Source organism: Taudactylus pleione, unplaced genomic scaffold (assembly GCF_031769625.1).
Source record: "Taudactylus pleione unplaced genomic scaffold, aTauple2 ptg000276l, whole genome shotgun sequence".
NCBI classification, from domain to species: Eukaryota; Metazoa; Chordata; class Amphibia; order Anura; family Myobatrachidae; genus Taudactylus; species Taudactylus pleione.
The window spans coordinates 5,952,042-5,977,160 of NW_028284678.1; the positions used below are offsets into that span (position 1 = coordinate 5,952,042).

Below are 25,119 nucleotides of genomic sequence, written 5' to 3' on the forward strand. Positions count from 1 at the left end.
AAAGGGGATTTTATTCAAAAAAATTTTAAAAAGCTTTTTTTCACCAAGTAGGTCAAATACATTGAGCAGAAAAGTACCTAATCACCAGGCTATTGATTTTATACTACAGGATACTTAAAATACAATACTCTCTGGAGTATTTGCATAGAACTCATTTGTACAAAAAAAAATAAAAAATGGTGTTTACACAATGAATGCTTAACTTTCGTTAAATAGGGGTTCTCTGTAAATGAATGAAAGAGCAGCGGTGGTAGTTAGAAGAAAAGTGCATAATGCTTTAAAAATAAAATACTATAGATATCCATGGTCTGTAAAATACCAGTAGACACTCAAGTTCTCTGAGCCTCGCTACACCATAGCATTACAAAGGCGTTCTGTTTTCAGGAGAAAAATATCAAAAAGGATCTATAGTAGATGCCTTTTTATTGGCAGAATTAGGAAGAGATGAGAACCTAAAATCAGACAATAGAACATGGCATAACTCAAGAGTTGTATGCATAAAATTGGATTTAAAAAAAAACAAAAAAAAAAACACTAATTTGATTTAAATAGGTTTATTAAAAAAATAATTAAATAAAAAATCCTATTTAAATCCCAAAAATCTGATTAAAATCAACTAAATCAGTTATTTTAAAAAAATTAAATTTTTATGCAAACCTGACGCAAACCCAATAGTTTGTGTACAACTCCGATGGTTTGTGGGCTGCGCATGTGCAGAACAAGTCCAGCAACATCGCACACGGTGCCCCAAAGCCCCTCCATGATAGATATGCTGCTGCCGTTTGTCGGTACCGTTTCCTGGGAGTTCAGAGGCCAGTGTCAGTCTTCCGACTGCTTGTCGCAATGTTGTTCCGATTCTGGGTCTACGGACGGAGGCATTGGATCAGAGATGCTGGCAGGAGGCGTCTGAAGGAGAAAAAGACGCCTCCTGCCGCCATCTCAGCTACGATGCCCGCGCCTGAAGACGCATGATTGCAACCAGGTATTAGCACACTTTTGCACCGCACTGCGTCCAAAGACGCAGAGTAGTAAGGTAGTGAGGAACGAATCGCAGAGATAATTTTCCTGATGTAGAAAACAAAAATAGTGGTGATCTTGTTGGTAGGTAGGTGTATTAATTATGAAAGTGATCATCCTGAATTGCACTGTAAATTAAGGAATACTTACAGTGGTTAAAATTTTCATATGTGGAGTAATTCTGTAATTCTTACCACAGACAAAAATATAAAATTGAAAAAAAAAAAAACTCTTAAGGGGCGATTCAATTGTTTTATCGCGCACTCCTGTTTAAAGTAAAGAGAGATTGGGGAGCGATAGTTTTGGGCGCCGATGCTTTTTAACGCATGTCGCTCTGAAATAGTATAGGTTTAACCGCGTAAAAATGCTAAACCCGTCTAAAATCCTGGTTAGTGCACCCCCATATAGCAGTCTGGATGTCCCAAACCAGGGCTTTTTGCACATTTCTGCTCACCACTTTAGGAGGGTGTGAGTAAAATTGCCAACGTCGGCGGCTCTCGTGCCCGAACGAAGCAAAATTTGAATTGCTCTGTTGGGTGCCCATTATTTTGACTGGGTCATTCCATAACAAAATATTATTTTTATTTATGTAGTCCCGGTATTTAATGCACTGTAATGTGCCATTTGCTCCTTGCTTTGAGTCATTACTCTCCTGGAATATTAATCTTCCTTCAAATTCTAGGTGCAAAGCTTCCTCCTGCACTATAGCCCATATCCTTCCCCTTATTGTACAGCGTCTTACTGTGAATATAGCGCTACACTCCTAACCCCACCAAATTGTTTGGCCACATTGATCGTGACATGGAGAACTCTATATAATCAATAATCCAGACTACCACTCCCCAACCTCTGTTCCTTCAAACCCTCCCTCAAAATTCACCTATTTCCTTAAGTTTATCAGACCATCCCATGTGATCCCTACACACCCCTACTATTCATCTCACTTGTACCACTGCCCCCCCTCCTGTCCACCTACTATGCATCTCACTAGTACCACTGCTTCCACCGCTTCTCCTGCCCACCTACTGTGCATCTCACTAGTACCACTGCTTCCACAGCTTCTCCTGCCCACCTACTATGCATTTCACTAGTACCACCGCTTCCCCCGCTCCTCCTGTCCACCTACTATGCATCTCACTAGTACCACCGCTTCCCCCACTCCTCCTGCCCACCTACTATGCATCTCACCAGTACCACTGCTTCCCCCGCTCCTCCTGCCCACCTACTATGCATCTCACTAGTACCACCGCTTCCCCCACTCCTCCTGCCCACCTACTGTGCATCTCACTAGTACCACTGCTTCCCCAGCTTCTCCTGCCCACCTACTATGCATCTCACTAGTACCACTGCTTCCACCACTCCTCCTGCCCACCTACTAAGCATCTCACTAGTACCACTGATTCCCCAGCTTCTCCTGCCCACCTACTATGTGTCTCACTAGTACCACTGCTTCCCCCGATTCTGCCCTTAGAATGTAAACTACCCCTAGTGGGGCCTTCCCTCCTTGACAAATCCCTCCCACTATAGTTCAGGTAACCATGTCATTACATACAATGCATGTAGTAATGAATTATGTCTACCCTGTTTGTATCACCGCTCTGTACATCACTGCAGAAGTTTGTGGCGTCCTATTAATAATTGCTAATTCCTTCACATTGTATGTGGGTCTCCCACTTTATTATCTATACTAATATAAGAATGTTGTGTCTTTCATCCAAGTTGGCGCACAAACTACTGAACCGATTTTCCTGAAAGCTGCATCATTTTGTAGTGGAAATGCCTAGAAATAACCTGCACTTTGTTTCATCTCGATACATCAAGTTAAAGTTCAGCAATAACAAAAACACAATTGATTGACACCATAAATGCAAGAGATAGGTGTGGCACCATGCGCGCAGCCGGTAAGGGTTAGGGGGAGAGATGCTTTGGGCCTACGTTCACTTGAATAGGATAGGCTACATAGCAGTCTGTGCGCAGGGCACACAGTGACATTGGTGTGAGTGGTGGGTGAATAGGATAGGCTACATAGCAGTCTGTGCGCAGGGCACACAGTGACATTGGTGTGAGTGGTGGGTGAATAGGATAGGCTACATAGCAGTCTGTGCACAGGGCACACAGTGACATTGGTGTGAGTGGTGGGTGAATAGGATAGGCTACATAGTAGTCTGTGCGCAGGGCACACAGTGACATTGGTGTGAGTGGTGGGTGAATAGGATAGGCTACATAGCAGTCTGTGCACAGGGCACACAGTGACATTGGTGTGAGTGGTGGGTGAATAGGATAGGCTACATAGCAGTCTGTGCACAGGGCACACAGTGACATTGGTGTGAGTGGTGGGTGAATAGGATAGGCTACATAGTAGTCTGTGCGCAGGGCACACAGTGACATTGGTGTGAGTGATGGGTGAATAGGAGAGGTTACATAGCAGTCTGTGCACAAGACACACAGTCACATTGGTGTGAGTGGTGGGTGAATAGGATAGGCTACATAGTAGTCTGTGCGCAGGGCACACAGTGACATTGGTGTGAGTGGTGGGTGAATAGGATAGGCTACATAGTAGTCTGTGCGCAGGGCACACAGTGACATTGGTGTGAGTGATGGGTGAATAGGATAGGCACCATTTAGTCCAGAGAATTATTACAAAAACAATAAACTTTACAAAAAAAAAAATATACAGTAACTGACAACACCACTACTTCTGAAGATGCCAACGTAAAACTCAAATAAAGAAAGTCCAATACAAATGGCAGTCTAGCTGAATGACCTTGTGTGATTCCCTAAAGATGCGCACACACAGTGATATTTTACCCGATCTGGCCGATTCCGACACATTGGAACGACAGATCATGTAAAATATGGCCAAATCGTGAGGAAATCGTGAGTCTCCACTCACGATCACGATGCGATGTGCGTCCCCGCTGGTCGCACATCGCATCTTCAGATCTGCCGTGCAGTAGGGCAGATCTGACAATCTAGGACACGATGCACTGTGAAAGTCTGACTGCAGGAGAGATCGTTTGAAGATTGGACACCAAATTGTGTGCAGATCGTGTGGAGATCGTGTGTATGGCTGCCAGGGGAGCGTTTCAAGGGAAATCGTACACATCGGCTGATCGTGGGCAGATCGGTATGTGTGTGGGCACCTTGCTATTTGCATTCTCTTCAGCACATCTTTCCCCTCTCTGGTTTTAGTTTAATAGAGGACAGATGTAGCATTCATGTAACCACAGTTCTGCAGTAAAACCTGACAAGTCATTAGGGTGGTAAGGCAGCGAGAATCTTATTAGTCCAGAGCGGAGGAAACTTAGGCAGCTACTGCAGCTAAGATATCACTATCAATAAAGACATGAGGCCGGTCTTTCATGTGCTCGTTGGTGCTCAACTGACACCTCAAATTCCTGCCCTCTACATATCCTCCCCAGAGTCTCACATAATCTGCACCCCGCAAAACCAATACATGCTGCTACACACACAAATGGCTCATATGTAAGGTTCCAATCCCGAAATCATTTTGCAATCCCAGGATTACCAGGCACCAATCTCTGGATCTCAGGATCATCCTCAGGATTGGGATTAAGGGAACAAAAGGGTTATAACATATTTTTTTTATTCTTTATTCCTTCTACACCAGTCTTCCCTGCCATCCAACTCCCCTCAACTATCCTCTCCGTCATCCATCTCCCCCTCCTGCCCTCCATGCGATCCTTCCCCCTCTGTGCCACTTTAAATCCTTCCCCCCTAGTGCTATCCTTGTCTCTCTTCACCTTCTGCTCTCCTTCTCCCTTGTCGTCCCCCCTAGAATCCCTCTCCCTCCTCCACTATCACTTACCCTAGTCACATTATGGCACTCAGAAGGGCGCTCTCTTGTCGGCGGGCGCGTTGTCAGTCCTCTCTTAGGCCAAGCTGCAGTATAATAGCTGGTCCCATTACGCAGCTGTTCTCAGTCACTGATTGGCTGGGAACATGCCACGCAGTGATGATGTCAGCACGCTCCCAGCCTATTAGTGACTGAGAGCAGCTGCATAATGAGACTCCATCTATTATTCTACAGGAGCTGGAGAATCGGATGTTGTGACCGAATCTGAGAAGGCAAGTATTATCCCACTGCCCCCTGCCCAATCCACAGTCTCTTTTGAATCCCGTAATACCCAGGAAATAAAGATTATAATCCTGGGTATTTTTGGGACTCAAAAACGTCCAGGAATCGCAGAATTGGAATCCCTATTCATAATACACACTGTGTAAACACCACTAAAACACGCAACAATAAATGGCCTGATTCAGCGTGGAGCTAAATGCTAATACACACGCCATCGGCCTATGGTTGCGTTCTGCAAATGCACCGCAGTGCGCGAGCTAGCTATTGCAGAACCTTTGCAGAGTGATTGACAGAAAGCACACAGTTTGTGGGTGGTGACGGGGGATGGTCGGGGAAATGCAGGCGTGCCAGTGTTTTCACACGGCGTTGCATAAATTAGCCGCTGCGATGCCGTCCGCAGCCTGAGGTCTCATAGCGTGCGATTGTTAGCAATCTCTGGGTGAGGTCAGGGCTTGTGCAAAGTGTGCGTGAGGCTGCGATGGTACCGATGGTTCCACTACTCTACTAAGCATTACGGATGTGTGCAAGGTAAAGTGGGCGTCCTTATGTTGTGCTGAGTTTGCATTGCGATCGCAGCGGTTTGGCTTGCCATCGCAGTTGATCTGCGTGCGTATGCAATATTGCGATCTGTAGTGAATCAGGCCCAAAGTGCACATTACACAAAGGTTACACAGACTAGTGAACGTGTTAAATAACATTAGCATATTAAATGTTCCACTGACAATAAGTTTGGCCCTGCGAGGAGGAAAGAGAAATTAGGCCTGCTGGCATTACTTCACATCTTGTATAAAATACAATCTCTAAAAGCAACCAGCACAAAAACACTGCAGGACATCTCCCAACTTCATGAAGTCTCCAATGATACGGTATGAACAAATCAATGCATGACATTGTTGAAACAAAATGACACCAGACATACCAATAAAGATTTATAATTTGTACTTCGGTCAATTTGGTTGAAAATAGGGGCAGAATACAAAGCTTTGTCCGTTCTGCAAAATACTAATGCAAAGAGCCCCAACCGACCCAAATCACTGGAGTCGTCTCCGATGATTGTTTCACGTATAAGATTCCTTATGCTATTTGTACAATGGACCTGTGATGGAAAGATGGCTGTTGAATAGTGCAGACCCATACAACATAAATGCAGCATATTTTCTCAATCAATGACAGGAATCTATCTCAAGGACAAATGCTGTATGAAAAGACATCTGCTAATGGAATGACCGACCCAGCTGGAGACAACTAGTTACTTCCCATCTTTCCGACGCAAAGATATATATAAATAGGATAATAAAAGCGCTCTTAGAGCTAAATAAATATCATATAAATATATCTTGTATAAATCAGCCAAAAAAAAAATTACATTTAAAGTATATCTGTCATTACGGGCGAAATATTTCTTTGTGTACTATGCGCCTCAGACTCTTTCCATAAAGGAATATTTTCTACCTACAGTTACATTTGGGCCGGTATCCAATTAGCAGCAGTAAATTACCAAGGCTAATGATCCTCTGGGGGCTATCCAATTAGCACCGAAGTCCGGCCCCACGCCGGCATTTATCAGGGATTTTTTTGGGTGGGGGACTTGATGCGCCCCAAAAAATTAATGCCAGAAAAGTGCTGTATTTGCACCGCCACAGAAATTTCCTGCGGAAGGCTAATTAGCGCTGCAGAATGCAGTCTCCATCATCATCAATGGGGACTACGGCCAGAGCCCTATGTACCAAACTCATTTGGCCCCAATGGCTTACGCCATCCTCAGATGGTAAAAAAACGCTTTATGCCTAGGCAGGCATTCTCACAGGAGTGGGATAGAATGATCTCTCTACCACAGTCTGTATCCTGGCCTGGAAACAGACAGTGTGCACATGCGTGGTGTCAGATTATAAGGTGGTAGCGTTCGCAAAATAGGCGCTATAGCGCGTTTTTACACGCTGTAGGGAGTTGCGGACCCGATTTTAAGAACTCAGGGGGTCCTCAGTCACCGCCGTGTGGCGCCCCCTCTCCCAATCTGACCAGTCAGTCACCGGCCGGCCCACCACGCTCTGACCCAAGACTGTCTGGCCACGCCCACGAGCAGCAGCAGCGAGCCAGCGTCTCATTCCTGCATTCCCCCTGTAACCAGGTCTGACTCACAGAGCGGCTGCACAAAAGTGCAATAGCGGGTGCTGCGTGGCGGCGGCCGCCGGGAGACGCACCCAGGGCCGCCAAGTGTGTTTGGGCAGCCTGCACCTGGGGAGGGGGAGTGCCGGGCGGCTGTCCATACACGCCGGCCCGGCAGCATGGAGTGTCTTCTGTGACAGGCAGCCTGTGACCATCAGATTGGCTGCCTGTCACTACAGTGCCCCAGCCCCTCAATGTGTGCCTCTGCCTCAGCCTCAATGTGTGCCTCTGTCCAGTGCCCCAGTCCCCAAAGTGTATCTGTACAGTTACCCAGTCCCCATGTGTGCCTCTGCATCATCCTCCAATGCGCGTCTCTCTCCAGTGCCCCAGCCCCCATGTGCGCCTCTGTCCAGTGCCCCAGCCCCCATGTGCGCCTCTGTCCAGTGCCCCAGCCCCCATGTGCGCCTCTGCCCAGTGCCCCAGTCCCCATGTGCGCCTCTGCCCAGTGCCCCAGCCCCCATGTGCGCCTCTGCCCCAGCCCCCATGTGCGCCTCTGCCCCAGCCCCCATGTGCGCCTCTGCCCCAGCCCCCATGTGCGCCTCTGCCCCAGCCCCCATGTGCGCCTCTGCCCCAGCCCCCATGTGCGCCTCTGCCCCAGCCCCCATGTGCGCCTCTGCCCCAGCCCCCATGTGCGCCTCTGCCCCAGCCCCCATGTGCGCCTCTGCCCCAGTCCCCATGTGCGCCTCTGCCCCAGTCCCCATGTGCGCCTCTGCCCCAGTCCCCATGTGCGCCTCTGCCCCAGTCCCCATGTGCGCCTCTGCCCCAGTCCCCATGTGCGCCTCTGCCAGCTTCCCCCTATCTGTGTGCCTCCGATTGGGGAGCCCTACTTGTTTAATTTATACTGGTCCCACATATTCTGATGTAAGCCTGTGTGCACCCACAGTGCTGCATCCTTTGTAGTTTGGCAGTGCTGGACTTTTCCATGTGATTCGGATGCAGCCCGATCCTGGCATGACCCAGAGACGGTGATGAGGTGACATGACGTCGTGTACCTGCATTCCGCCTCCAGCTACAGTGATGCAGTGACACAGCACTACAGGCGGCAGTGCAATGAAGTTGAATCAATGTGTTTATATTTTTCCTGTGGGGGCCAATGTGTTTGTGGTTTTTTAATCCTATCGGGGCCAATGTGTGTGTTTTTTCTTCATGTCGGGCCAATGTGTGTGTTTTTTCTTCATGTCGGGCAAATGTGTTGTTTTTTTCCTACCGGGGCCAATGTCATCTGCTACATGCTTCATGGGATTTAGATGGGACCCAGAAAATGTCAGGTTGGACTCCGATTTTAGAAAGTGAGGTTATTTTTTTTAAAGATGCCTTAAGAAATCATTTGGTGCAGACTGGGCAGCTCTGACCTACAGGGGCATCCGGCAGAAAGCATTTGATGAAAGATTTTTATTTTTTTTTTTAATAAATTGAGGAAAAGTAATTTTGATTAAAACAGAATTTCTTAGCAGCCTCCTGTGGTTATAACATAAGTTAACATGTATATTGGCTATCAAATACAATTTCCTTCCCTGCCCTGTGCTACGTTTCCCAATGCTCGGCAACCCTGTTCATAAACTGAGGCATTACATTGCGCTGGACACAGGTCTCTACAATGTTAATAACTTGTTACTAAAGGCATCAGGCGGATCCAGCGATTGGATCAGAAACGCCGATCCGCCAGTCGTGGACATCGATGTTCCGCCATCAATCGCAGGATCGGTGAAGTTCTACATAATAAATTTCACCAATGTGCCAATCACGATCATTTTTTGATCGTGATCGGCATCTCTGTGAAATCTAACATGTTGGATTTCACCAATCCTGTGATGACGGGTTGCAGGAACACAGCAAACCGTCGCTGAAGTATGGGGGCCTTAAAGCAGGATACCTGATAAAGGGCTCTGCGTGCAATTTAATGAACACAATGGAACCATAACCTATCATAATAGTAGTTTGCAGACTTAAAAGGCCCAAATACATCAGCGAAGGATCGCTGAGTTCCTGCCATCCTGCATCGCAGAAAAGTGTGGATTTCACAGATATGCCGATCATGATAAAAAGAAATTATCGTGATTGGCACATCGGTGTAATTTCACAGGTAAAGTTTCACCGATTGCGGAACATCGATGTACGCCGGTCTGCATTTATATATATATTTATTATAATAGGGATGTGCAGGCTCGGTTCTACTCGGTTCCGTTCGTTTTTTTTTACCGAATCTTATTGGCTATCCAAAACTCGTGACAGCTGAAACCCGATAAGATTCGAGGAAAAAAACCGAACAGAACCGAGTAGAACCGAGCCTGCACATCCCTAATTATAAATGATCCATATATTATCACTCCAATCCGGATAATACATGGGGAAAAGAAAGTCACATGCCTTGTTGTGGGGTCAGCTCTGAGATAAAAAGCCTAGTGCACAGCGGAGGTTATGGTACTGAGGACACACTCCATTAACAGGTTATAGCAATTCCAGCAGATGGAACCTTAAGGCGGCTGTAATGGTACCTGGCGAATAAATGGAATTCTGTCCTGTGAACTGACCATGACTGCAATCACTTAATATCCTGTAAAAGCTTAAGGTTATTTTCTTCTTGTGTGTTTAGGTTGTGAAAATAAAATATACCTTGGAGAATAGCATATAACATAAGTCATTGTACATTAATCAATGAGCTTCAACTCAAAAGCTGTTTAAATAGCTTTTCTGAGGATACACTGTATTTGCTTTGCGCAGAACAAAATAATGCAATGTTGCACGGTAACACATACGGAGCATAATAGTCTAAACACTAAGCAACAGATTATTATGGTGCATACACACGTAGAGCTTTAAATGATCGATTTGAACAAAACCGATATCGTTAAAATCAGTCATTTAAATGGTCCCTACCAACTTACCATCGACCAGCGATGTGCGGCCACGTATAGACAATAGCGATATCGTCCATCGGCCGTGCATGCCAGTCAACTCGCTCAAAATCAAGCAGATTACTATAGGGCGGGTCGCTATAGTTGTCGGTAAGTATGTGGTGTGCTGGTTGATCGATATCGATCATCCAGCACACCAGGGAGGGTGCATGACGATCAGCCAGCGATATCGTATGCATTATATTTCTCTTTTATCTATAGACAGTCATGGCTGTCCCAAAATCCATTTCAAATGGGGCTATTAACATGGGTGGCCAAACTGGGGGTCCAGTCTACCCATTCATAGCATGCACAAGCAAAATGATCACAACAGGGTCCAATCTGACAGTAATTACTGCAAAAATTACAGTATGTACAGGCTCAGTCAGTTTTACATTGCATATCGGGGTTAATCCTAGGTATGACAATGGAAAGCTGCAGAAGTATTCAGACCCATAGCAAATGCTTTTAATTTTACAGATTAACAAATGCTTTCTGAGAAGTAAACTAATTATACTCACTAGGGTAGGCCTGGCAAACCTGCGTCTCTCCAGCTGTTGTGCAACTACAAGTCCCAGCATGCCCTGCTACAGTTTTGCTATTACAGAATGCTAATACTTTGGCAAGGCATGCTGGGACATGTAGTTTCAAAACAGCTGGACAGCCGCACCTGCATTAAGGGTTACAAACGCCAAGATATTGTCTTATTCCCTTTTCTGCACCCTACTTTTCAGTTACTTTGCAATTATGAAAGACTTGTGGTACAGCACAAGGTCGTATTGCTCTTTTTGTTTTGTTTTTTGCTAAAATGAGCTTATTGTACTTCAGCTTCCCTACCCAGCCAACTTGTGTCAGCGACTCTACCCAGCCAACTTGTGTCAGCGACTCTACCCAGCCAACTTGTGTCAGCGACTCTACCCAGCCAACTTGTGTCAGCGACTCTACCCAGCCAACTTGTGTCAGCGACTCTACCCAGCCAACTTGTGTCAGCGACTCTACCCAGCCAACTTGTGTCAGCGACTCTACCCAGCCAACTTGTGTCAGCGACTCTACCCAGCCAACTTGTGTCAGCGACTCTACCCAGCCAACTTGTGTCAGCGACTCTACCCAGCCAACTTGTGTCAGCGACTCTACCCAGCCAACTTGTGTCAGCGACTCTACCCAGCCAACTTGTGTCAGCGACTCTACCCAGCCAACTTGTGTCAGCGACTCTACCCAGCCAACTTGTGTCAGCGACTCTACCCAGCCAACTTGTGTCAGCGACTCTACCCAGCCAACTTGTGTCAGCGACTATTGCTTGGGAAACTCTTACCTTTGAAAGCTGTGAGAGAGCATCGCATAAGGCCCCCACACATCAGAGATGGACCGCCGTGATGCAGAGATGCCGGATCGGTGAAATCAAACATGTTGGATTTCAGAGATTTGCAGGCCACGATCAAAAAATTATCATGATTGGCAGATGGGTGAAATTTAACATGTAGAATTTCACCGATCCTGCGACGGATAGCGGAACATCGATGTCGGCCCATCGTGGTTTCCGATCCGATCGCAGTGATCCAATCTCTGATATATGGGGGCCTATAGCCTAGTTAAAAAGAACAGCAATGATCCTGTTAGAAATGTAGAGTGAATTCATTTTTATGTTTAGAGTGTAGGGCTGGTCATAAGAGGGTTTGCGTTGCTCAGCACAACGTGTATTGGAATATGTGGGGTACACATTGTAGCATCTGGAATTGCATTAAATGTCTTTAAAGAGTGTAGAGGTTCCAGTGACTGATTACAACATTTGGTCCCTAGTTTTATTATTACCAGTTATTTATATAGCGCACACATATTCCACAGCGCTTTACAGAGCATATTTTGCCCATTCACATCAGTCCCTGCCCCAGTGGAGCTTGTACTCTATATTCCCTACCACATGCGTACAAACATACACACTATGGTTCATTTTAGTTGGGAGCCAATTAACCTACCTGTATATTTTTGGAGTGTGGGAGGAAACCAGGGAACCCAGAGGAAACCCACGCAGCACAGGGAGAATATACAAACTCCACACAGTTAGGGCGGTGTTGGGAAACGAACCCACAACGTGAGGCAGTAATGCTAACCATTACACCGTCTGTGCTGCCCCACAGCACAAAGTTTTAAAGTCTTTGCATGTATTAAATAGATGTGGTAGAGCAGAACACTTTATAGCCCATCTTCCAAAAACTACAACAGGTTATAAAAAGAACTGATCTCGAGTCAAAGATAAACAAACACAAGCAAAGTGCCAACCTCAGATAATACATGTTTTGGTGCTCAGTAATAAGCAATGGCTTGCAGCTACATCAAAGTGTGGGAGACATACACCATCTAGTGGCGACTTTCTATTTTTACCTATACAGGGCTAGACAACTTCTTAAAACGAACTAAAGATTGATCTAAATGGCTTTAAAAAAAAAAAAATAAAAAAAATGGGGACTGGTTACAGACCATGGACCCAATTCTGCGTCGGCCTTATCCGCAGGTAGCGATGCATCTCGCGGATTTCGGCATACTGCACATGTGCCTAAGAAAGAAATAGGCAATTGCTCGTGCGCATACGCTTACTGGCGGACATCGCTACCGCAAATGGATTGACCGGACCACACTATACGAAAAATGGACATTTCTGGTTTGTAAACCAGGGGGCGACTTAGTGAACGCACGGAACTGCTCCATCTCATGGGAGGGTCCTGGGCATTTAGGCAAGCATGGGATGGGCGCAAGCCGAGATACGGAGTAATTCCACGGCGACTGGACCAGGGATCCCACCTGACCATCTTCAATTTTGATAAAATATTACATGATGGTTGGCATACAGTATATGTCGGACTAACTTTGGGAAAGTTATAGTTCATGATATGCAATAGTAGCAAAATTATAGCCCTCAAAGTAGGGGTGGAGGATGAAACTATCCCCGACTCCGCAGTGCACAATTGGCAGGTGGGGTCGTTCTTCAAAATTGGTCCACCTGGCATGGAATGACCCTAATGATGAGGGCAGCGGACATAAATAGTGTGCGGGACCAGCTTCCACATGCAGTCGTACGAATTTTCAGTGTACATGGGCAGATTCTTGAGAATGGTATTGAAATACCGACTGCCGATGCTTAGCAGGATGAAGATCCCGAATGGGGCAGTTAAGTACTATTCCCCTACCCACCCCCCTTAACCATCCCTTAGTGGTGCCTAACCCTAACCCCCCTTCCCGCACCCTAAACCTCCTGGGTGCGGGGCTAAGCCTAAGTCCCCCCAGGGGTACCTAAAGCATCTTAAGAGCATGTGCTGTCCACACGCACGATTAACATTGTCCCCTATGGACAGTGGGGAGTGGTCACTCCCCTGTGCCTGAGCCCACCTTGTGTTTTAGTCGCCGCCCAGGAGTCTGCTCGGCTAGGGCTTGGGGGGGTGGGGGGTTTCCCTCCAACACGTACTTCCAGGAATCTGCTAAGGGACCAAGCCTGCCACCTCTGCAACAATCTGGACAAGTAAGGTGGACAAGTAAGGTCCCTGGGCAGGGTTTCCTGGCCATGGAAGGGAAGCTCTATGGAGTTACATAAAAATATTTAGCTGGCTGCCTTATGCAGCCTTACCTCTACCTTCCCATGCCACTTTCAGGCATGAGGCCATAGAGGAGGGCATTTAATTAATTCCCCTAGGAGAGGTAGTGGGGCCCAGCAGCCCACAGAGAGCTCCGGATCCCCATGGAATGCCACAGACCAAAGGTAAGTGGAGTGCATTTTACTTTCAAATTATACATTTAAAACACATACAATCCCATTTTAAATACGTTGATGCTTATACATAGCAGCACTGCAGCTCAGGACTGCTCTCCCGGCTCAGTGCTGCACACACCTTTTATAATACATTTAATAAATACACTAACTGTTATTACACCGTGCCCAGCGCTGGGCTCTATCTATTCCAGGGATGGGGGTGCTGGGAGCTAGACTCCCTGTCCCCAGTGTTCAACACTTAGCCCGGCAGTGTGGATCTGCTGGGGCTCTCTCCTGATGCAGTGCAGCACATCAGGGGGTTTACGGCTCGGATTGCTGCAGCCGCTGGTCCCGGCTGCAGTGTCCAGCCAAGGTTAACTCTCAGTGTGAGGGTCCTTGCTGCACCGGGAGCCGGCTTTCCCGACATCGCAGCACATGGCCACTCAACCCTGCCGCCCCTTGCCTTGCCGCATCGGGAGCTCCCAGCCCGACATAGCCCTGCAGTACAGGACAAGTGCCCCTGCTGCAGAGTCTCCCGGTCCCCCAGTGAATGGGCCACATACAGTCCTACTGCCCCGGGTCCTGGCTGCAGTGACTGCTTGCACACAGCCCCGCAGCCCGCTGTGTAGCTGGGGCGCCGGGAGCTAAGCTCCCGATCTCCAGCAAGGAGCACTCAGTGGTTCCTTGCAACCCGTCCCCCGAGGGGATTATCACATTGCTGTGGCCGCTGAAGAGGGTCCAGGCCGCGGAAGTATTCAAATAAAAAAAAAATAATAAAAAAAAATACTTTTAACACCCGGCGCCTAGCACCGTTAATACATTTTAAACCAGGGCGCCTAGCGCCTCTTTAAAAATGCCACCGCAGCACGGGGGGGGTTAACCCCTTCAGTGCCTCCGCCGCCATTAGCCACGTTTGGCCGGCATCTAGCCACAGTAGAAAAAAGAAAAGCTGTCTGCATCTTTATTTAATAGAGGACATATACATATCCTCTACAAATCAGAGGGGTTGTGTTGCCATATAAAACGAGTCAATTATTCTACCACTAAGCCTGTTCAAGAACAAGGTGAGTAGGTCCAATCTTCGCCCTTCGTTATAACAGATAGGTCTCTTGGGTTATAGATAGTGGGGAAGGCAGGGACAACAAATCAGGGAGGTCTGATGTCTGCTGTGCGATTGAGTGGGACTGTTTTGTGAAGGCCTTATATAACTTGTGCACTTTGCAGTAGTAACAGGATGATTTTCTGGGAGAATTCAGTGTCTCTCAAACCTAAAGCTCTAGAGAGGCCAAGGATACAATGACAACATCAATAAAAATTCATAGGCATGTCCACAGGGCGACCTCTCAGTGGAAACCTAGCATGACTTTCACATAACCATCCATGGCCACTGTATACATTCTGTATGCTAGAATCAAAACACCAACCCTGCAGCAATCCAGAGGCAGAAAGACAATTATTCTGCTAAGGTCAGGTGGTAAATGAGAATTCTAATCAGAGAGATCCTGTGAATATCCAATCAGACGCTGGTAGGAGAGAACTCTAATTTTACAGATCCTACGGACATCCAATCAGCTGCTGCTAACACCTCACAAACCCACCAGTGGTAAAGTCTTATGCTGGCCACACACAGCGATATTTTACCCGATCTGGGCGATTCCGACACATTGGAACGACAGATCGTGTAAAATATGGCTAAATCCTGAGTAAATCGTGAGTCTCCACTCACGATGCGATGCGCGTCCCCGCTGGTCGCACATCGCATCGTCAGATCTGCCATGACAATCTAGGACACAATGCACTGTGAAAGTCTGGATGAAGGAGAGATCGTATGAAGATTGGACACCAAATCGTGCGCAGACCGTGTGGAGATCGTGTGCAGAGCTGCCGGGGAGAGTTTCAAGGAAAATCGTACACATCAGCTCATCGTGTGCAGATCGCCATGTGTGCGGCCAGCTTTACTGCATCTGTTACACTTTATAACCAGTACCTAAAGCATTTCTGTGCGGGAAGCATTCATTTTCATTACAAGGTAAGCAAAAATACAGAGAACAACTCATCTGGCCCATGGCGACATCGATTACAAGTGAAAGATGTGACTTGTAGAGGGCTCTGGAGATGGGGCATGTGAGCGGGGCCATGTAGGGGAATAAACAACCAAGTTTATTCCCCACAAGCACGGATAGTGTAAAATACTGAACAAACATAAAAGTGCTGAGGTTATCCTAGAGTATATATGGCAACCCCCCAAATCATGGTCTCCACAAGCTGGTTCTATACACCATCAGGACCAGGCAAAATGATGTCACTCTTGTACAGGCTTCAGGATATTCTTCAGATACCACTGTGGAATCGACTGCCCCACCCAACTAATTGCAATTAGTAGTTTTCCTGTCAATGATTAACAACTGCCAGGTGATCTCCCCCTTTCAAAATGTGCAGGGGGGAATTTGCAAAGATAGAGCATGAAATTCTTAAGTTCAGAGACTGCACTACTGAAGCTAGAAGGCGCATTGCTGCACCTCTCCAGTGAAAGAGATAGCAATGCTTAAACCTGTTGACATAAGAAGTGATGGAACAGGCACAGAAGGCGTCCTTGGGAGTATAGCTGACCCACTACATATGGAGCAGACATATTTCATGCTGTAGAAAGTGCGGAGAGTCACACAAACTAACCATACACCTGTACATTTCTTTGGACAAAAATGCAAAGTCAAATAATTATTCAGGGAAAGAACAGACTCGAGCTTCAAATAGCCTCAAAGTCAACATTAACTATGACACATTATACCCTGTAAAACTTATCTGACACACAATGTCGTCTCCTGGCACCAGATGTCATTGCAGGGCTGTTTGCCTGGGCTAATCCAGAAGTGGATTCCCGACGAGAAAGAAGCTGCCAGAGCATCCTGATGATCAGAGCCCGTACCACAGATCATAGTGAAGAGGACAGACACCACAGGGGGCTACATATTAGTTCGTAATCTAACCCCATTTCTAGACCCGATGGAGGGGGGGGGGGGGGTAGTAAAGCCCCATACTCTTGTGAGTGTATATGTATATGGTACAGGATACTTGTATTTTAGATTGTGGGAGAACCAGGGTATGGGAGGAGGGGACTGGTTAAGGTCAACGTTTTTGGTTTAATTTAATTCACACCCATTAATGCAGTGGTTCTCAAACTCGGTCCTCAGGACCCCAAACAGTTCACGTTTTTCTGGTCACGGTGCTGGGCACAGGTGTATTCATTACTCACTTACACATTTTAAAACATCCAGTGAGGAGGTAATTATTTTGGTTGTGATTCTGAGAAGAGACCTGGAAAACATGGACTGTTTGGGGTCCAGGTTTGAGAACCTGTGCACTAATGTAACAGCTACTGCCGTTACATCATACAGTACTGTAATATGGAGGGTGAGAATGTTCCTACCTAAGGGTACGCCGAGTTTATCTAAATCATTCCATCTATGTCCTCAAATATTTTCAGCCATGATAAACTCCTGCAGATTTGACATATATGCGAGTTATTTATTATCAAGCAATCGCATATGTCAGTGCTCCTTTATTATGTTTGTAGGTAACATCTTCCATGCCCCAAATGAACAGAACCATATGGGTTCCATGTCACAGTTCCTAGCAGTGTGAAGTCAGGTTATAACACAGGAGCTGATTGACCAGCTACGAAGGTCTCCGGGAAGGGTCCCCAGTAGGGGAATTTTACTTAAAAACCTTTATTAGTCAAAATTATCTGTTAAGGCAAACAAGACGGAAGGTTGGTTTTTATGTTTTGTTCTTTTTAAACCATAAAATAACATACATAAAATTAGGAATGCTGGCGCAAAGAACATTTTTGCTAATGAGATGAAATTTAAAACTGATGCAGCTCTACCTTGTTTAATTTTTGGCATTTTATGGACATAATAATGAGAAAAAAAAAATCAAATATAACTTGGGTGCATGCAAGGGATCACCACCAGGGACCTTCATAGGAGCCCAGACCCATCAGCTATCTGTGCAATAACAATGATTGAAACTGTATCGGTCAAAAATGAAAGCCTCCAAGTGTACCACCAAGTTGCAGCACGCATTCTACACTTGAAGTGAGAACATAGTGGTCTACAATAAATTGACCTCACTATATATTAGAGCAGTTAAATGCATTATTGACTTACTTCAGACTGCGAATTGCAGAGCTGGATAATATACATCAAATAACTGCATTACACATTATGGAACTACATAACCCAGCATGCACTGCTACAGTTTTGCTATTAGGGCATGCTAAAACTGTGGCAGGGCATGCTGGGATATATAGTTCCACAACAGCTGGAGTGTCAAGGTTAGCCAACACTGTTCTAGAAGGTGCTAGATAAATGTTAAGTAGAATCTGATTGGTTGCTATGGGCAACATCTCCAATTCTAAAAACTCTCACTTTAGTAAATATATCCCTAAAGGTGCGTATCCATTAGGCGATTAAAATGAGCGATTGCGACATCGTTATCGTTCAATCGCTCATTATTCGTTCACAAATCGTGCATTAAAATGTTGAAAATGACCAGCGATGCGCGCTCCTGCTGCCCGTTTTTGACATTTATCATCGTCTGAACATGCAGGACAATCTCCCGATAACGACAGGTTGTGCATGTTCGGGGATGAGGGAGGGTGCCTGCACTGAACGACATATCGTTCAGTGTGGGTACATTATCCACTGCACAGGATGATGAACGATTGCAATGTTGTAATCGTGCAGTCGTTCCACACTAGTGCAGTGGATACACGCCTTTAGTCTCTGTGGTGTCACAAGTGTCATGGTGGATGAGCCAAAAAAAAAGCAATTGAAAAAAAGTTAACCCTAATATCTTTCCCATTATTGAATAACTTCTGACTGTTCAAGTATCTTCAGCTAGTGTAGAAACAATTTTTTTCTTCTTTCGGTCTAGTGCACAGGTTCTCAAACTCGGTCCTCAGGACCCCTAAAACAGTGCATGTTTTTCTTGTCTCCTCACAGAACCACAAGTAAAATTATTAGCTCCATCTGTGGATCTTTTAAAATGTGTCAGTGAGTAATGAATACACCTGTGCACCTGCTGGGTGACCTAGAAAATGTGACCTGTGTGGGGTCCTGAGAACAGAGTTTGAGGACCACTGGTCTAGTTCAATCGAAGCTTCGAACTGGGAACTGAAAAAGCCTCTAACCTAGTGTTTTTATTTAAAATGTTTAATGCCAGTGATATTTCCAGTTCTAATGCTTAACTCCTTTTTTAGTGTTGGTGTGTTTCTCTGAAAAGTGCTTTTGCATGTATTAATTATGTTTAAGATTGGTTTTATGGAAAGATGTCAAATAAATCATATCAAACAGTAAAAACTTTGGATTGTTATGTTAGAAAGTATTAACACGTAACTGATCAAGGTTTCTAATACATAGCAATGTTTCACAATATTAATATAACAAGCAGGATTCAGTTCTCATTCATTTAAACATTGATGCAAAAAAAAATGGCTTAAACAAAAAAAAAAAGAAATAATAATAATTTTTTTTTAAAACCTGTTTTTTTTCCCATTCCTGATGACTTGCTTTGTGTGGATTACCGTATATACTCGAGTATAATTCGACCCGAATATAAGCCGAGGTACCTAATTTTACCCCAAAAAATGGAAAAACTTATTGACTCGAGTATAAGCCTAGGGTGGGAAATGTAGCAGCTGGTAGGGCCCCCAGAACTAATCCCCCCCCCCCCGGTAGGGCCCCCAGAACTAATCCCCCCCCCCCGGTAGGGCCCCCAGAACTAATCCCCCCCCCCCCCGGTAGGGCCCCCAGAACTAATCCCCCCCCCCCTGGTAGGGCCCCCAGAACTAATCCCCCCCCCCCTGGTAGGGCCCCCAGAACTAATCCCCCCCCCCCTGGTAGGGCCCCCAGAACTAATCCCCCCCCCCCTGGTAGGGCCCCCAGAACTAATCCCCCCCCCCCCTGGTAGGGCCCCCAGAACTAATCCCCCCCCCCTGGTAGGGCCCCCAGAACTAATCCCCCCCCCCTGGTAGGGCCCCCAGAACTAATCCCCCCCCCCCCCTGGTAGGGCCCCCAGAACTAATCCCCCCCCCCCCTGGTAGGGCCCCCAGAACTAATCCCCCCCCCCCTGTAGGGCCCCCAGAACTAATCCCCCCCCCCCCTGTAGGGCCCCCAGAACTAATCCCCCCCCCCCCCTGTAGGGCCCCCAGAACTAATCCCCCCCCCCCCCTGTAGGGCCCCCAGAACTAATCCCCCCCCCCCCCCTGTAGGGCCCCCAGAACTAATCCCCCCCCCCCCTGTAGGGCCCCCAGAACTAATCCCCCCCCCCCCCTGTAGGGCCCCCAGAACTAATCCCCCCCCCCCCTGTAGGGCCCCCAGAACTAATCCCCCCCCCCCCTGTAGGGCCCCCAGAACTAATCCCCCCCCCCCTGTAGGGCCCCCAGAACTAATCCCCCCCCCCCCTGTAGGGCCCCCAGAACTAATCCCCCCCCCCCCCTGTAGGGCCCCCAGAACTAATCCCCCCCCCCCCCTGTAGGGCCCCCAGAACTAATCCCCCCCCCCCCCCTGGTAGGGCCCCCAGAACTAACCCCCCCCCCCTGGTAGGGCCCCCAGAACTAATCCCCCCCCCCCGGTAGGGCCCCCAGAACTAATCCCCCCCCCCTGGTAGTGCCCCCAGAACTAATCCCCCCCTGGTAGTGCCCCCAGTAGTCCTAATAAAAATAAAAAAAACACTTACCTGAAACCCCGCTACTGGTCCCACCGCTGCTATCAGCTCCTCCGGCCGCTTTGCATTATGGGAGAGACATCGTCATGACGTCTCTCCCATTACCCACTGCGGGAGCCGGAAGATGGCTCCCGCAGTGGGAGCAGCAGCAGCCGATGAGAGTCTGACAGACTCATCGGCTGCTGATTACAACAAACAGACAGCTGCCGGCTACGGCGGCTGTGTGTTTGGTAGTGTGTAGTGCTGACCGAACTCCGTCCGGTCAGCGCTACACACGCGGTGCAGCTGTGTCACAGAGACACAGTCTGCACCGCGGCCCGCATGGTACGCTACTCAGCTGCGTACCATGCGGGCATGACTCGAGTATAAGCTGAGGGGGTGCTTTTTCAGCACAAAAAATGTGCTGTAAAACTCGGCTTATACTCGAGTATATACGGTATCTGATTTATGCCCAGGGAATGTGTGTCAGTGATATCACAGCAGCTGAAATGACTGCAGTCTCCTCATACACCTGGCCTCATTACACCATACACCGGCTACGTCGTGCGCATGCGCTCTGGGCCACCATCGACCCTGTTGCGAGCGCTCAGCGCTTGCGACCGGGTCTGAATCAAGCCCATAGTTTGAAGGAGCTTCAGCTACCTAATGGATTAGGGAGCCGTTACCACCAAGGGTTCAAGGATCCTTTAATAAGATAATGAAGCCTATGAGCAGAGGATGATTTTAAAACAATTTACACACTATACAATTATAGGGACGATTTTTTTTTTTGTAGTGGTGTGGAAATGATAGTTATGACCAAAAGCTGATAAAACAGACCAAAATCGCTTGGTTTCGATTATCCAATAGGTCAAACTTTCCAAAAGAGACCAACCAAAAAGTCCCTATATCGTTTAGTGCAGTGGTTCTCAAGCTTGGTCCTCAGGACCCACATAGGTCACTTTTTCCAGGTCTCCTGGCAGGTGCACAGGTGTATTAATTACTCACGGACACATTTTAAAAGGTTCACAAGTGGATCTAATTATTTCACTTGTGATTCTGTGAAGGGACCTGGAAAACATGCACTGATTGGGGTCCTGAGGACCAAGTTTGAGAACCTGTGGTTTAGCCTGTGGGCATTCCCAATAATCTGGCCTCATTTCCTCTGATTTTTAATGTTTACCTAGTCATCGTTGTGAGCGGTCATATACAAATTACTGATCCACGCGCCTGAATATCGCCAGGTTTTAAACAAAAAATGTGTAGTGAGAACCGCCGATATCAGGACCTTCTACTGGCAAAAAAAATTGTAGTGTTTGTCGATTCAAAAAAAAAAAAAACTCCTCCAATCGTTAGAGATCCCAGCGCATGTTTTACAGGTCTTCTCAGTATCGCAATTCAAATAATAAAGCTGCATACACACACACACAACAATTTTGTTACCAACAATTTTATGAACGATTTTCTGTCATATTATCGTTCAGTTTTTTTAAAGTGTAATGAACGATTTTTTTGAACTACAAACGAGTTTTGCATATTCCCTTAATGAAAATCATTGAGTTGACAAGTCTGACTGAAATACAAACTACAAACGTGAACGCGCATGAACGATAATCGTTCATAGTTTGACTCAGAAAGTGAACGATTTTGTTAAACGATATCGTTTAACGATAATCGTTCGAAAAATCAGTGTGTGTATATGCAGCTTTAGTCTTTTAAAACGTGTCAGCCAGTAATAAATACTCTGTGCACCCAAGGCCGTCTAGAGCAGTGACAGGCCCGGGTAAGGGGAGGGGGCGTGGTCAGAGGATGGGTGGCCACGCCCATCCCCCTATTTATTTATTTTTTTTCATGTACAGTGCCGGTTGCTGGAATGGGGAACAGATTTTTCCCCCTCAGCCAAGGGGCAGATCTGTAGGAGGTGGGGGTGATCACCCACATGTCGCAACACTTACAAGGAAAGAGAGCTGTGCTGGGGAGAGAGACTTGCCACTGAGCAGCAGCAGTCTCCTCTCTCTCCCTGCCAATGTGCTACAGACCCAGGTCCTCCAGCCAGCCTGGGTAAGTAGTACCCACTTCTTTCCCCAACCCCTCTCTCTGCATCCATGTGTCCACCCACTATGGTTTATGATTTCTGTTCAACTGACTGCAGTTGGGAAACACTGCAATAGACAATCAAAATGCATCCCTACTGGTATGGGGGAAATGCACGTGGAATGAGTGTGTGATGCCATCACCTGACCTAGGAGTGCAGTACGGAAAGCATTAAGTGTTAGTAGATTTTGCAATGTAGTTATCCATGTGAAGCAACAGATTGCACAATGACACGGTCAGGTTGCATAGTAAGCGTGAGCAAACAATGCCAATTTGACAACTTCTATGATCAATTCAAAATGCTTTATAGCAACAGACCCACTAAAAAGCTTTAGAACGTGTTACTCACGCATGGCGCAGTTGAATGGCGTGGACAGTCCTTTGTTCATCACAAACACAGTCCCCGGATCGGTCTTCCCAACATGTTTCACCTCAATCTTCTCAGTGCGCGGATACAAAGATAACTGTCTCTCCTTCTCTTTCTCGTACAGATCCGAGCGCCTTCGGGAAATCTCGGCATTGGAAAGTTTAGCAGCTGTGGCAACAGAGTACAGACCTAGGGCATGATAACAGAGAGACGCTCATGTACCACAAGCATAATGTTTCACTGTACAAAGCTCTATATGCTTCCAATTGACAACTGTGCTAAGGCAGTGGTCATCAGGTCTGGGAACCATTAGACAGGTAACAAAGCAGTTATATTGTGCTACCAATATTCTGTCGCATGTCTGTGTTCAGCCCTGTGTTGATAACCAATTAGGTTCATGTTCTTGTATCTGCGTCACTCTCAGCCGACTTGCAAACGCATATGAGGAAACACTGAAATATGGGGATTACCCAATCAATTTGCCCGAATTTACCAAGTACAGTATATCAGTGCACATATAATAGGGACTTGTAGCTTATACTGGTTATTATTATTATCTTTTATGTATACGGCACCAGAAATAGTATAAAAACACACAGGGGGGAGATCAAACAGCACAGTAATAAACCCGCTCACAGCTTTACATACAAAACATAATTACAACACGCAGAGAATATATTATGTAGAGACCACAGAAGGAGAGACAGCACTGTTCCCAAGAGCTTACACTCTAGATATCCACAGGTGGCGTTATGCGTAACTGGACAAGCAATGAAAAGCTGAACTTATTTGTTGCTTAGAAAGCAGCCATAGCGCTTCGCCACGGAGTCAGTAAGAGCAGCCGATGGCGCTGCTTGTCCGCCTTTTAGTATATGTGGGAGCAGTAATGACCCCTATTCTCTGCGAAAATGCAGAAAGGGGGTTATCCCAGCTTATAATGCATCTGCCCCCTGTATCACACTATTGCCGGATGGATATAGTATAAGTGGGAAAAGCAGAAGCAAGCTCTGTCTCACACAGTGGGAAGGATAAAGATGGGTGCACATGCAGCAGGACGAGACCAGGCTCAGGCTACAGCTACCAGGCACTGACCCAGACTGACAGCACATGGTACGGGTACACTGGCAGCCAAATACAGTAATAAGAGCAGAGGGTTGTAAGAGAGTCAGGGCCCCACTCACTTCCCCGGCCGGCCCGCAGTGCGCAGCTCCCCGCCATCCTGGCTCCACTCCACATCCCGAGCCCGGTGCTGCAGCCAATGTGACATTCACAACCGGCACATGAGTCTCTGCTGCTAGGGCAGCATAGGGCATGGGTCCGCCAACAAATCCTTCCCCCACACGCAGAAAGACCCGTCACTAAGGTTCCGGCCCCTGCCTGCCGCCGCCAGGGGGCGCTCCGTGACAGGCAATGCACATGGTTGTGGGACTCGTTATACAGGCAGCTTGCACGGCATGCTGGAAGTTGTCCCACCAAGGCTGCGATTGTACTCGATGTTACCGATGGTTTCGCAGTCTTGCTAAACATGACGGATGTGTGGATGTAGTGCTGCGATCGCAATGGTTGAGCAAACTATTGCGGTTGAACTGCGTGCGATCGCAATAGCGATCCTTGCTGAATCACCAGTGCTATTTTTCAGCAGGAACTACCTACAGCATACCTCCAAACTGTCCCGCATTCAACGGAACAGTCCCGTTTTTCTGGGACTGTCCCGCTGTCCTGCCCGCAGGCCGCAGAGTCCCACGGTGGGGGGGAAGTTGGGGAAAGCACATACCGCTGCTCTGCATAGGTGTGCAGGAGGAGAACAGATGCCGTATGCAAGCGCCCGGCATCTGTTCTCATGTGAACGGACTGCCTGGGGGCTGCCCAGCATCTCGGTGAGTGCTGGGCATGCCCCCAATGTGACGAAAATGGGGGAAGCCGCGAGGCTCCGCCCTCTTTTCAATAGGCCCCATCTATTTTTCCTTAGGCCATACCCCCTTTTCGGTCGCGCACGTGCCTTCGGCGCACGACCTGTCCCTCCTTCCAACATTGA

At 47.1% G+C, this 25,119-nt stretch overlaps 1 protein-coding gene across 1 annotated transcript in view; it reads right to left on the reverse strand.

The window, feature by feature from the left end:
• The window catches only part of MRPL39 (mitochondrial ribosomal protein L39), a 78,914-nt gene extending 54,442 nt beyond the window's left edge, over positions 1 to 24,472 (reverse strand). Inside the window, exons 1-2 of the mRNA XM_088481628.1 lie at positions 24,266 to 24,472; positions 23,067 to 23,273 (exon numbers count right to left, since the gene is read on the reverse strand). Of these exons, the coding sequence (XP_088337754.1) occupies positions 23,067 to 23,273; positions 24,266 to 24,320 (262 nt within the window). The 5' untranslated portion in view covers positions 24,321 to 24,472. The remainder of the gene's footprint in view (positions 1 to 23,066; positions 23,274 to 24,265) is intronic.
• Between the last annotated feature and the right edge of the window lie 647 nt (positions 24,473 to 25,119).